A 13,539-nucleotide genomic window follows, 5' to 3' on the forward strand; every position below is an offset into this window, starting at 1 on the left:
AGGAGAGGAGAGGAGAGGAGAGGAGAGGAGAGGAGGACAAGGAGAAGGAGCAGAGAGAGTAAGAAGGTGAGGAAGGGGCAAACAGACCCTTTTATAGTAACCCAGGCATTACTTGACTGTTGCCAGGTAACTGTGGGGCGCAGCCTAGAAGGAATGCTATCACAGATGCTGGCTAAATTCTTTTCTCATATGTCCGTATATCAAAATGCATTATTTGTCATTTATATAAAATTCAATGTTAAGGTAACACCTAGTATTTTTATTTGCTACATCAGCGAACCCTACCCTCAGGTCTGTCTTTCTGAGGACCTGCTGCTTGCTAAGGGGGGACAACTGCAAGTGAGAAGGAATCTGTGGACACACTGGTTCAGACTGAGCATGATGAGGGGAGCGGACTGCAGCCAGGCTTCTGTATTATAGGAAAGGCAAGTCTGCAATGGGAAGCGACATCACTGAGCAACATTTAAATGTTGGGTATGGAGTGCTCCTTTGAAACACCATCAATGAAGTGCAAACAATGGGGGGGGGGTGCTTCGCTGGGGAATAAGGAAATTCCAACCATTGTTGGTGGCTCTGCCTACTACACTCACACTTCAACAAGGCAGACCAGGAAAAGCCTTAACCCCAGGGGGATGAGAGGAATGTGAGCAAGCTGCAGGTATGTGCAAGCAATTTGGAGAGGAATAGCTCACCAGTTAAGCTAGGTTGGCTGGATAGCAAGACTCAGAGATCTGCCTGTCTCCCCCAACCACCATTGTGCAGCCACACCAACTACTAAACAGGAGACGAGGTTCTCAGCTCAGAGCCTCACACTTCCATGGCAAGCAAGAGTCTTCCCCCAAAATCTCACACTCTAGAAAAACACTTATTATTTTTATTACTTTAAATTGCATCTATATGTTTGTTTCTTTGTGTGAGTTTGTACATATGAGTGTAGGGGCCCATGGCGTCTGGAAGAGGGCATTGGATCCCCTGGAATGGGAGTTACAGGCAGTTGTGAACCACCCACTTGTGGGTGTTAGGAATCACAGCCAGAACCTCTGCAAGAACAGTGCAAACTCTTAACTGCTATGCTCTCTCGCCAGCGCTAAATCTCTGTCCCATGTTTTGCAGGGACTGATGTGCGTCAAGTTAAATACCCTTGACAAGCCCACACTCTAGAGCTCCAGCCTGCACATCCTCCTACCCAACTCGATTACATCATGTAGCTCTCTCTGGGTGAGAGTCCATCAGAGACCAAGGAACATCATTCTTTCCCAGGGCTTCAGGACAAGAGCAACTTGCTTGAAATGTGTTTCAAGGGTCCCAGCAGGAGGGGGAGGAAGGAGGGAGCAGCAACAGAGGGTAATAGGGGTGCAAACCATGAACGTGCACCAGACACACACGTGAAGCTATCCTGATGAATCAACACTTTCTGATCAGTGTGCTTTAAATAAATAAGGTATTTTAAAACTGCACTTCAAAGAGAAAGCCGGTGGAAAGGACAGGTGGGCTGAGAAGGAAAGAGAAGGAAAAAGAAAACTCACCTTGTTCAGTGTGTGTGTGTGTGTGTGTGTGTGTGTGTGTGTGATTTCAAAACCATGAAGGTAACAAGAACCTACAAATTGCTGGTAATATATAAGACCCTCTTTCACTTGAAGTTAGAGGTTAAACATAGACACAGAATGCTCAGAAGACCTCTGGAGCCCTTACTAACAAAGATGCCCCACCTCCAGACTATCCCCCTCTTAGCAAGAGGCTGATCACCTAGGTCAGTGGAGAAGACAGTCTGTTGCACTCCAGTGATACTGACCTGAACCGGATAAAATATTGCCTGCAGGGTAGGGAGAGTCTCGGTGAAGAAGTGGTCCCAGACTTCAGCCAGAACCTCAATCCGATTGTCACCTACACACAGGAGAGAAGACAGGAGAAAGAAGAGAACATGCCATTACTCACAGAACAGGCCACAGGACAGCTCCGCCTCAAATGTAAAGTCTAGTACACTAGGGAACTTGTAGTTGAGAGCTCGTAGCACCGAGGGAGCACAGCCACAGTGCTACAGGGTCTTTCTACCCTCGAACTCAGAAAAGAGAGATCACATGATAAACATTATCCATGAGTAAGCCCTCCTACCCCATCTTACAGACTCAGAGACACCAAGTAACCAGACCAAGAGTACAGAGAAAGTCAAAGATGGGGTCCCTGACCTCACATTCTTTACCTGCTTCTTCTGACGATTGTTTGCACAGCAGTACACTGATCCGTTTGCACAATTATACACAGCTGTGTCTGTCTGCATAGTTAGATACTGCTTGGTTTGCACAGATATACAACGGTCTGTGTACACGATTACAGACCGCTCTGTTTGACCAGTTATACACTTTTCTGTTTGCACCACTACACACCTGCTCTGTTTGCAGTTATATACGGCTCCGTCTGCAGTTACCCCCTGCTCTGTCTGCACAGTTGTTAGTCCCTGCTCCACTTGCACTCTTGTCATACACAGTTTGCAGTTATATACTCTGGCCTGATCCTGGGCTTGAACTGACAGGCAAGAAGTAGAAAGGAGATCTCCAGCATCACTTTCACCCACTGTTGCAGCTGGGAGGCACCTTCTGATTGTGCCTGCTCACCCTCGCACCAGGAAGCCAAAGGCCACCCACAGGCTACAGTACACAGGTCACCTCATGCCACTGAAGGGACCCGAGAGGGAGAGAGCCTGGTTGAGGTGGCAGCTGCTTAATGACCTAGATGTCAGAGCTGATGGGCTACTACTGTCTGCTCATCTTGAGCAGAGAAACTGGGTCAGCCAAGACAAGACACCAAGAGCCGTGTTTGGCAAAACACCATTAGTTCCGTGGAACAAATCTTGATAGACTCATTTAGTGTCTTCCGTCTATTAATTTAATGGCCAATAAAAGCAATGGCTGGGGAGAAAGCTCAGAACAAGGGCAAAGCTAGTCGCTAACAGCTGCTGGAAGGTCAGGGTGGATGCAGACTTGTGGCATCCTCTGCTTTCCCTGGCAAAGCACTAATCAAATATTGCTAGAATTGTCTTCCAATAGAGCTTGAGAGTCTGAAAGAGGTCTGTCCATGTGTGGAGCACCAAGCCAGACACATCAACAAACCACTATGGAAAAGCCTTCATGGCAAAAAAATGGCAAGGGCCAACTGTGCAGGCTGTTGCAGGTGCCAGGTCTATCAGCAGCAGGAGGCACCATCTGACCCAAAGGGGTGACATTACAGAGCAAGCCTTTCTATTAAGTAGGAACACTTTCCGTTTTCTCTAAGAGAAAGGACACTTCTACAAGATGGGCCACACAGCCAAGAGGATCTGTCTCCTTTTCCTGGGTCTTCATCCTCAGCTAGACCTCCCTTGGGCTTTGGAGTGTGGCTAACCAGGCTTGAGCTCTGCCCCTCAGACTCACCACGCTTCCTCACAGCACAGAGCCTCTGCCTATAAAAATTCTTCTGCCCAGACTTCTCTTGCCCACCTCCTCGGTGAACTTGCCTGTTGATCTCATAGATTCAGCTCAGATTTAATTCTTATAGGAACCTTCCTCCAGCCAACTAAAGCCCACCCTGAATACGTTAGCAATCCTAACCTTGGCTACACACCCCAAATCACTAACATACTCACACATGACTGACATATTTTAATATATGATAATTTGATTCATATCTGTTCCCATTTCCAGTTTAGCTTCCCCAGAACCTACAAAGGACCTGACATTCAATTACTGACTGATCAGCCACACAGAATCATCTTTCAATGTAAGTGATACTCATTCACTCACGGGTTGAGATAGGGACATTCGGTTTCCTAAATCCAAAATGAACCCCAAAGTGGGGTAAAGGCTGTTCTGACTGCTTTGTTGATAGCCCTTATCTGAAGCTTCCTACGGTGAAGGGAAGGAGGAAGAATCCTGTGGGGCAGCGCTGTGCCTGCTTCTGTGCTAAGACAGAGGCCTCATGAGTGTATAAAAGAGTCCTTCCACCATGGAGCTGGGAGGTACCTTCTGGAAGGTTGGATCTGACTGATGGCTGCAAAGATCAGAGAGGAAAGAAGGCTCCAGAAAGTCTTCTGTGAGAGCAGCAGACACAGACCAACAAAGGAAGAAAGAGGTAGCTTCATTTTCAGAAGTCAGAATCAGCTCCCTGCAAAGGTGAAGGGGTTTGAATGGAAGGTTCTAGATGTCTGTCATCAAATCTTCCCTTTGCTACTTGTCAGTGGCACACAGGATGCTATAAAAACATCCTGAGAAAGACGGTCAGTGCAACTGTAGAAAACAACATGGCGGTCCCTGCCCAGCAGTGGCTGTCACATACAGCTGAAGACAGCAACAACCCCGAGTGGGAGCAGGCATGAGGCTAGGGTGCCTTCACTAAGCAATGGCATGCACAGGGCATCTGGTTATTCCCAAACAAGAACCCCTTCAACCAAACAAAACCTTTCTTGAAGTTCTAATGCATGGAACCAAAGAGTAGCATTACTCTGTTTGAAGATGAGGACACTTCTCAAATGTCCTCCTAAGCTTGCTCAGTGTGCAGAAGGGGCTCCAACAACACAAACCTGACACTCAGGAGCCTCATGGAAACGCCTGCACTGCGTCACTGGTTCCCTGGCCATGCTTTGGGTTTATAGGCACAAAATCTTGGATGATCTTCAAGTCATCCCATTGACTCTCCATCTGTGGGTTTCCACTCAAGTCCATCTCTAATTGAGGGTCACTTGTATCCACACTTCCACCTTCCTGATTCAAGGACATCTCAATCTCACTCAGCACCTATTTCCTAGGGCTGGTTTTACACATTTCCAGGAGCTCCAATAACTCCCCAGAACTGACATACAAGATATACAGACTGACACACAAGCGGTAGAGCCAGGAACAAATGCTTCTTGCCCCTTCCTTGACTGGAGGGCCACCTTCCAATACCTGTGAACTAACCTGATTCCCAGATTCAAAGAACCACTAACTTCGTAGTCAAAACAAGTCACCACTGATGGATGAATGGATAAAGAAAACATTATCTAGCTATATACTGGAGTAATTGGCCTTAAAAAACCTATGTGACTTCTGACATGTGCCAACACACATGAACTGAGAGGTCATTATGTCCAATGAAAGAAGACACTTAACAAAAACACGATTCCTGTATTATCCCTATTAGTCAAAACCATGGAAGCAAGGTGTTAACAGTGGTTGTGAGAACACAAGTGTGCCAAGGTATGGCGTTTCCAGGTTCAGGGCAAAGAACTGGAAGCCATGACAGAGAGGAGAAAAGTCAGGGCTGTGAACTGTGACCGGGTGACAGGCAGAAATCATACATCATTTATTATAACTTCAAATGAGATCTTTAATTTATTTTTATTTATTTATTTGTGTGTGTGTATGTGTGTGTGTGTGTTTGTACATGTATGTGAGTACATGTGTACCACATGCAGGTGCCCAAGGAAGCTAGAAGAAGGAGAAGAGCGAGTCAGATCCCCTAGTGCTGGAACTATAGGCAATAGTGAACATCCACCTGATATGGGTACTAGGAACTGGACCTAGGTCCTCTGCAAGAGCAGCAAGCCCTCTTACTTGATGAAACATAACTTCAGCCCCAATATCAAAGAATGTAAAGCCTTGACTTAGTGGGTATTTATAGACTTAGAGAAACAAAAATTACAGTCTTTTTATGGTCCAGAGAAAAAAGTGTGCGTGTGTGTGTGTGTGTGTGTGTGTGTCCATTTCTACCATTGGTTATTTCCAAAGGTTGGGGGGGGGGATGGCATTTACTTCAAGACAAACACCAGAACTTTCTAGCATCTATCTCTTATTTTTCTTCCAACTTTGTCTTTCCAGGTGCCATAATATGGCGTCATTCTCAGGAAATAGGAGAAAATGTTGTTCACTGGACATAATGCTCTTCAAGTTTTTGAAGTCATATACTCTAGTATATGGTTAGATACAGCCCTATGAAGTCCATGTCTGGGCATCCTTCTGGCCTATCATGAGGGTATTTAGCTAGAGCACAAAGAAATGGTAGCTAGCCACCTGTGTGCAGAGTATGGTGTCATAGGTACGTTTTACTCGCAAGTCCTCACCCCATTTCATTCTTTTAACATTAGACTCTGAACTGGGGATGTAGCTCAGTTAATAAAGTACTTGCTTAGTACGCACAAAGCCCTGGGGTTTAATCTCTAACAGCATAAACCAAGCGTAGTGGTGCATATTCTAGTCCTAGAACTTGGGAGGTGGAGGCAGGAGGATCAAGCAGAAGTTCTAGGTCATCTTCCACTATGTGGTAAATTTGAGGCCAGCCTGGGATACAAGAGGAGAGAGAGAAAGACAGACAGCAAGAGAGAGAGAGACAGAGAGAGAGAGAGACAGAGAGAGAGACAGAGACAGAGACAGACAGAGAGAGACAGAGAGAGACAGAGACAGAGACAGACAGAGAGACAGAGAGAGACAGAGACAGACAGACAGACAGACAGATAGAGAGATTGGGAGGGAGAAATGTGCCAAGATTCACTAGAGAACCAGAGAACAAGCTAGCCAAGTCCCTAGAAACCCTCAGTGGAATGGAAGGGGTGGTCCACTCTTTCCTTTGAGACTACCACCTGACCTTTCTCTCCAGTCACTTTCTTTCTATCCAGTCACTTGGATTACAGACAGACCAAGAAATTTTCTTCATCTGTCAGATCACATAGCATTGAGAGCCTGTTTGTCTACTGTTCCCCAAATTGGGAGCACCTCTATCTAGTATGATCCCAAGAAATATTGCAATGGTGGATAGAAAACAGCTTGGAACAGACCAGATGGACCAGAAGCATCTGTGGTAGAGCAACTGCCCCTTTCCCTTCAAAGGGCACCCCCAGGATGCATCAGTGGGAAACCCCTTACCTGGGTCTCCACTATCACCCCCTTCCCAGCCCATTTTTGCAAAAGCAGTCTGTGCTGCCCTGACAGGGCAGCTGGTTCAAACCCCTGAAGGCGGCAAGAGGCAGGGGTGACTCACTCACTGGGAATCTGCTGCTTTTGGACAGATGTGGCTCAACCCTGCCAACACCAGAGTCTGAGGCAGAGCCCCATGCACCAGCTCCTCCTCGCCCTGTACTTGCCTTCACACAGCTTGATCTTCTCCTCCACAAAGGACAGTCCTTTTGCAAGAAGCTGGTTCTGCCAAGAGAGAACAAAGATCACTAGAGCTGGGTGACTCTGATCCAGGAGACTGGACTAGAGGCAAGCTACACTAGAGGGCATTTTTCCAACTCTTCCAATTCCCACTCACAGCGCAGACTTTTCAGGCCCCTTGTGCTAGTCAGGTTTCTAGGTGTAAGAAGCCCTTTGTCCTGGGAGAACAAGAATCTCAGAGGAAGATTGTGAGACACCACACAGCCCAAGGGTAGTAAGCCAAAAGGCCAAACGCAATCACCACCCCACTCACCTCTCAAACTAAGAGATGCAGAAGGGACCCAGTCCAATTCACTGTTAAGTCAAAAGCCCTTGAGGCTCTTGATGACTTAAACTCATATGGAGAGCCTAGACAAATGGGAAACTAAACAGAGTGAGGTATTGGGGCATTTGGACCTTTTTTTTTTCTTTTTAAGAATAAATTTGGAGCCAGACATGGTAGTGCAAGCCCAGAATTCTTGAGGCAGAGCCAAGTGGATCTACATAAGTTTAAGGCTAGCCTGCTCTACATAGTGAGTTTCAGATCAGCCAGGGCTACAAAGAAAGACCTCCATCCCAAAACAAACAAATTCAAGCAGCTGGGAAGGTGGCTCAGTGACTCTGGTCTTCCAGCGCTCCCATCAGGTGGCTTGCAATTGCCTGTATCTCTAGCCCCAGTAGGGTTCAACTTCTCCTGCTCTTGTTGACCACATACCTACACACACACACACACACACACACACACACACACACACACACACACTCATAATTAAAAAAATACAAATTTTAAAAAGAATAAATCTATGGTTCCCCATACTTGATACAACAGAAAGAGATCAAATGCCAACTTTTAGGCAGCCTTGATTGTGTGTCCATCAACAGGGTGCATGGGAGAGTTGTAGAGAGTCAGGCTAAGTTCTCTCCGGTTGGTTACAACTAGCAATGAATGAGTATCCCGCATCTATCAGGGAATTTGAATCCTTCATCGCTTACCAATGGCTGCCAGCTCATAGAAGGTAAGACATTCTTCCCAGTTGCAGAATCTAAGCTCTTTTCCACTCTACTCTGAAGCATCTCACTAAGACCTCCACCTTTTGTGTGTGTGTGTGTGTGTGTGTGTGTGTGTGTGTGTGTGCGTCCCTAACACACAAAACCACCCTATGTGAGCTACAGAAACTCTGAGATCACTGATGGCCTGGTACCTCTCTCTGAGCTTTCAATCGATTTCAATTTAAGACCATTTGTGTTTACTGTTTGCAGTCACGCATCTGTGTCTGTCTGGATGGGAATAAGAACACACAAATGCAGTTCTCACAGAGGCCAGAGGCATCGGATCCCCTGGAGCTGGAGTTACAAGCAGCTGTGTGTCACCCAGTGTGGGTGGCAGGAACTGAACCTGGGTCTTCTGCAGGAGCAGTGCACACTCTAAAACCGCTGAGCCATCTCTCCAGCCTCACATTTAAAAACGTTAACAGACATGTAACACAGTTGTGTATTTGTGACACTTCAATGCATGCGTGTCATGTGTAGCAACGAAATCACAGTACGTGGCATATCTCAGATGTTTAACATGTCTTTGCTGGGGAACATTTAAATTCTCATTATTATGATACCACTGGCATATCATTAAGTTCTTACAAAAGCTAATGATTATAGACACATACCACCATACATATCCTTAGTAATCAGTGACAGCGGTGGCAAGAGCTTAACATCTTCCCAGGAGTGAGAAGTAAAGAAAGTCAGTGACAGCAGGACTTTAATGGATATACTGAGGGTTTCTGGGGGCATGTGTGTTTGTGTGTTTGTGTGTATGTGTCTTCTTCCTTGCCTCTGTGAGTGCATGATGTCAGAGTAGCCTCTTCTCCATTTATTCTTTGGAGACAGGGTCTCTCACTGAACCTGAAGAACACTATTTCAACAATAGTCTTATTTAGCCAACAAGCCCCTAGCATCCTCCTGCCTCTGCCTTCCCAGCACTGGGGTTATAACATGCAACTAGGCCTGGCTTTTTCATGGGTATTGGGAATCCAATCTGACTGAGGTCCTCATGCTTGCACAACAAGATGTCTCTCCTACCTCTGTACCAAGAAAGTTATCAAAAGCGCTAGCACATTTCTGGGATAGGCACACATGATCCAGATTCTAAAATCCCACCAGGATTCAGATATGACCCAATTTTAAAGTGTAATTGGCCACTGTTTGATTTCAAGATGGCAGATGGAACTCAAATTAGAGTCAGAATAACACCATACTGAAGCATGCCAATTTTGTTGGAGGGGAAAAAAAAACTACTATGGACTGTAGAGGAAATTACAACACAGCCCCAACCTATTCTCCAGCTCTGGCCCAGAATGCATCCCGCCTCTGGGTCAGAAAGCAAGAACACAGTCCAGTGTCAGCTGATCTAGACCTCCTGGCAGCCAAGACGGATGAGAAAGATTGCTCAGATGAGGGGAAAGGACAGTAGTCACGCCACCTGAGCACAAATCCCACTGTGACCTTAGAGCAGTGATTCCCAACCTTCCTAATGCTGTGACCCTTTAATATAATTCCTCATGTCATGGTGACCCTCAACCATGCAATTATTTCATTGCTACTTCATAACTGTTATGAGTCATAATATAAATATCTACTATGCAGGATAGCTGATGTAGGACTGCCAATGGTGTCACACCTATAGTTTGAGAACCACGGCTTTAGAATATCTGCCCAAGCACTTCCTTTGAGCCAGACGAGGCTCTCAGAAAGGTCATCTCTGCACTGCTAAAGACTCCTGAATGTCAACACTGGTACCCCGGACTTCTTTCTCATCACCCTAATTATATACACTAAGGGGGGCCATGACAAACTAGGGTGCTAAAAGAAACTAAGAAAACAAAACCAAAAATCATTCCATGTTATGATATGAATTAATAAATACTTCCAGGGCTATGGACATACCTCAGTAGTTATGTACTTACCAGGCAAGCATGAGGACCTAAGTTCAAATATCCAGCATCCAGGTGGCAGGAAAGTGATAGTAAGTATTGATAGCCCCGGTGCTGGAAGAGGGTTGGGGCAGGAGGTTCCCCCTGAGGTTGTAATCTACCAGCCCAGCTCCAGGTTCAGTGAGACACTCAGCCACAAAGGATTAAGGTGAGGAACGAGAGACAGGGCATCTGATATCCGCCTCTGACCTCAACATGCACACGGACACAGGGACACACACATCCATGAATACTTGGACATAGCACACACACACACACACACACACACACACACACGCATGCATGCACAAACAAACAACACTAACTATGTCCATTAGGCTTTTAGATCCTGGAAGACAAGGACCACTTCTTACTTTAGTTCCCTACTCCAGCAGGATTCTGGGTATAGCTGGTGTTCTGCAAATCTTTGTTGAACTTAAAATCAGCTGCCTATTTTGGTGACAAGAATTATATTGTATTTTTAAGGAGTCAAGATAAGAATCAGAATGTTTTTAAGGGGGGTGGAGGAGGTGACATAGGGTCCCTAAATCTGTTCCCACTTTCTTCATTTGGTAAAAATTCCTTTGTCCAAATCAGAAGGAATAGATTCCAACGGATGGCCCAGAGCCTCCTTCCTGGCCTTTGGTCTTCTCCCTTCAAGGAGATATTAGAAGGAAAAATATGTGTTTCCAAGGAAAAGGAGTTATTTCTGGCTTAGGAGGGGAAATGACACAGAAAAATTCTTTCTAAGGCTCTCATGATACAGAGCACAGAAATTCTGTAGCTTGGATCAAAATAAACAAAAGTGTGGGGTCTGAAGGAGTCATTCGGGCCATATAGTCCTTGTCCCCACTTGGAGCCTGTGGTCCCCAGAGTCTGCTCACACACAGATTTGCTGATATTTAAGGGGCTCCATTTTCCAAGAAGCTCAAACTCCTTGAAAAGCTGCCACAAATGCTTTGATCTTCCAGGGACTGAGGTTAGGGTAGAGTTTCCTACCCCAGATTCCAGCCCACAAGAATGCAGCTCAGATGCCACTAGGAATCCTCCCCTCAGCGCCTGCAGAGCACTCCAGGATTCTCAGGACCCCCCAGCACCTAGCTTCTCCCCACCCCTAGAACGGGTACCTTGTCCTGAATTTCATTCACAAACACCCACACCACACCACACACACACACACACACACACACACACACACACACATACATACAACTCAGCCACAGCTGTATTCTTTGCTCAGATGCCAGGACAGCTCCTGTCCCCACCCCTCGCCTAGAACACCATAGGTCAAGACAGAATTTTCCCTCCAGAGAATCGCAGCCATACAGGCTCATGCATCTCTTAAGGTCTAGCATTTGAGGGGTCCTGAAGTTAGAATTTATTACTCTGCAGTTGCCCCCCCAGCCATCCCCCATGTGTGTGTGTGTGTGTGTGTGTGTGTATGTGTGTATGTGTGTGTAAGGAAGGTATGGCCAGATACTATAACATAAAACACAGGGAGTTTGGAGCCACTACCTCCCAGACAGAATGTGCACGCTTCATGCCCACGCCCACACGCACACCCTGACCTATTACTGCCACCCATCCTACAGTGTAGAAACCTGACTTGTGGTAACAGGGGTTACCTGACTTGTGTATGCAGCCGTGGCAGACCTGTGGGAAGGAGATGGAAGCCCACACCCCATTACAGCCACATGGCCTACAGATTTTGAAGATCACACCACTGCCATCCACTCTACCTAGGAAGATGCCAATTTGCCATCTATGGGACTTAGGCTTGCTCAAAGGTTCTGAGAGACAGAAACCAAGGAAAGGAGAGATCGGAAGTAAGAAGGAAAGGGGGGAGGAAAAAAGCAAAGGGGGTCAGGAATGAGAGAGAGGGGTACGTTTTAGCTCAGGTATTCCCTACTATTTTTCTAAGCATCTGTTCTTCCTGTTTCTCACCTCAAAGAATTCTCATCCCCGCCAAGTGCCTGGATCTAAAAGGTTCTGACAGACATTTGCTGCTAAATGACAGTGGCGACAGAGTTGGAGACTCTGCTTTTCTCATGACCCCTCCTAGCTCAATGGCTCTCTCTACCACCTCCCCGGCCAGCCTCAGATCACAAACCACCAGTTTATTAAATAGTAGCTCCTTAGGAAATGACTGGGGACTTGGCAACGGGCCGGTTGTTACTTAACACATCCTTCTGCCACACCATCAGCGAACTTGGCTATGGACAAAACAACACATTAATGAAGTGGCAGAAGGATCCGGAAGTAGAAAGAGCTGACATTTCCCCCTTAAGACACAGAGAAATGGGCTGCAAACAGAAAAATGAAGCTTGGGAAAAAACTCTCGACGAGGATGTTTGGAGGATAGTCACTAGCAGCTGACTGGGGAAAAGATCAGCTTACCCTGGGCAGCATGGGGCAGAATGAAGGTGCTGAGGAGAGCAGAGAAGAGGATAGGTGGGGGGAGGGGGGGAGGGGAGTTTACAGCTCGCCAACCATTATGTTACCTATCAAGCAGAGGACCTCCCAACCCAGTCAGAGGGACCCAGGGAAAAAAGTAATCAAGTAAGCTATGGGGGATAATGCCAGCCCCAGTTTCCCAGGAGGAAGAACCCCATGCCAAATAGACGGTGGCCTGCATGTATCACCATTCCTGGCTTCTAGAGTGGTAGGGATTGATCACACCTCCTCATGGATGCTTGCCCGGCACTCTGGCAGCTGAACCTTCATTATAACTCTCAGAGGGGGCAGAGGGGGCTTGCCATACTAAACAAAAATTCGCAACACCCTTTGCTTCCCATGACAATTGGATTGCTGACCGCGACTACTTATTGTACTCCCGCATGTGCAGCACCACAGTTCGCTGTGGCCCCGCTTTGCCTCCTCAATAACCCTGGCTCATACCAGTCCCTATCTGATCTCTACTAAATCCCTTGATTCCAATCGTAGCAGCCTCCTAACATATATTCTCACACAGAACAACAAGCCTACATGACAAAGAAACCCTGCTCCCATGGAGCTAAGATGGGTGATAAAGCCCTCTTAGCATTTTGTACCTATGCACAAATCCAGTGAAGCTAACAGCCCATTACCTCAGCACACCTAAGGGTTTTCATCTTTATCTAAAACCTATTAAGACTTGAAGTTATCAATTTCAAGATTCATTTTTCCACTTGTTTCATAAAGTATGAGAAAAAAATTATAAAGATAAACAAACAATTGCACAAAATTCATGTAACCACTTGGGAAACGGGGCAAGAAAGCTTCAGAAATCCCTGGCTGGCTGGATACTCTCTACCTAGTTAGCTCTATCTCAGAAGAGGTCAGAGTGGCCACCAGGAACTTCTAGGCCACTCCTTGTATACAGGCTTCACCTTGCCTTTGTCCTGAATACCATTCAAACCTCAATCCTAGTGACCTTTTTTTTTTTTTTTTTT

The 13,539-nt window shown here is 46.3% G+C and overlaps 1 protein-coding gene across 6 annotated transcripts in view; it reads right to left on the reverse strand.

Annotated features, from left to right (window-relative positions):
- The window catches only part of Prr5l (proline rich 5 like), a 170,551-nt gene that overhangs the window by 23,531 nt on the left and 133,481 nt on the right, over positions 1-13,539 (reverse strand). For all 6 annotated transcript variants that reach the window (XM_029474407.1, XM_029474409.1, XM_029474408.1 and 3 more), the window contains exons 5-6: positions 7,088-7,145; positions 1,793-1,884 (exon numbers count right to left, since the gene is read on the reverse strand). In XM_029474407.1, coding sequence (XP_029330267.1) covers positions 1,793-1,884; positions 7,088-7,145 — 150 coding nt within the window. The remainder of the gene's footprint in view (positions 1-1,792; positions 1,885-7,087; positions 7,146-13,539) is intronic.

The sequence above is a fragment of the Mus caroli genome, chromosome 2 (genome assembly GCF_900094665.2).
Source record: "Mus caroli chromosome 2, CAROLI_EIJ_v1.1, whole genome shotgun sequence".
In the NCBI taxonomy this organism is placed as follows: domain Eukaryota; kingdom Metazoa; phylum Chordata; class Mammalia; order Rodentia; family Muridae; genus Mus; species Mus caroli.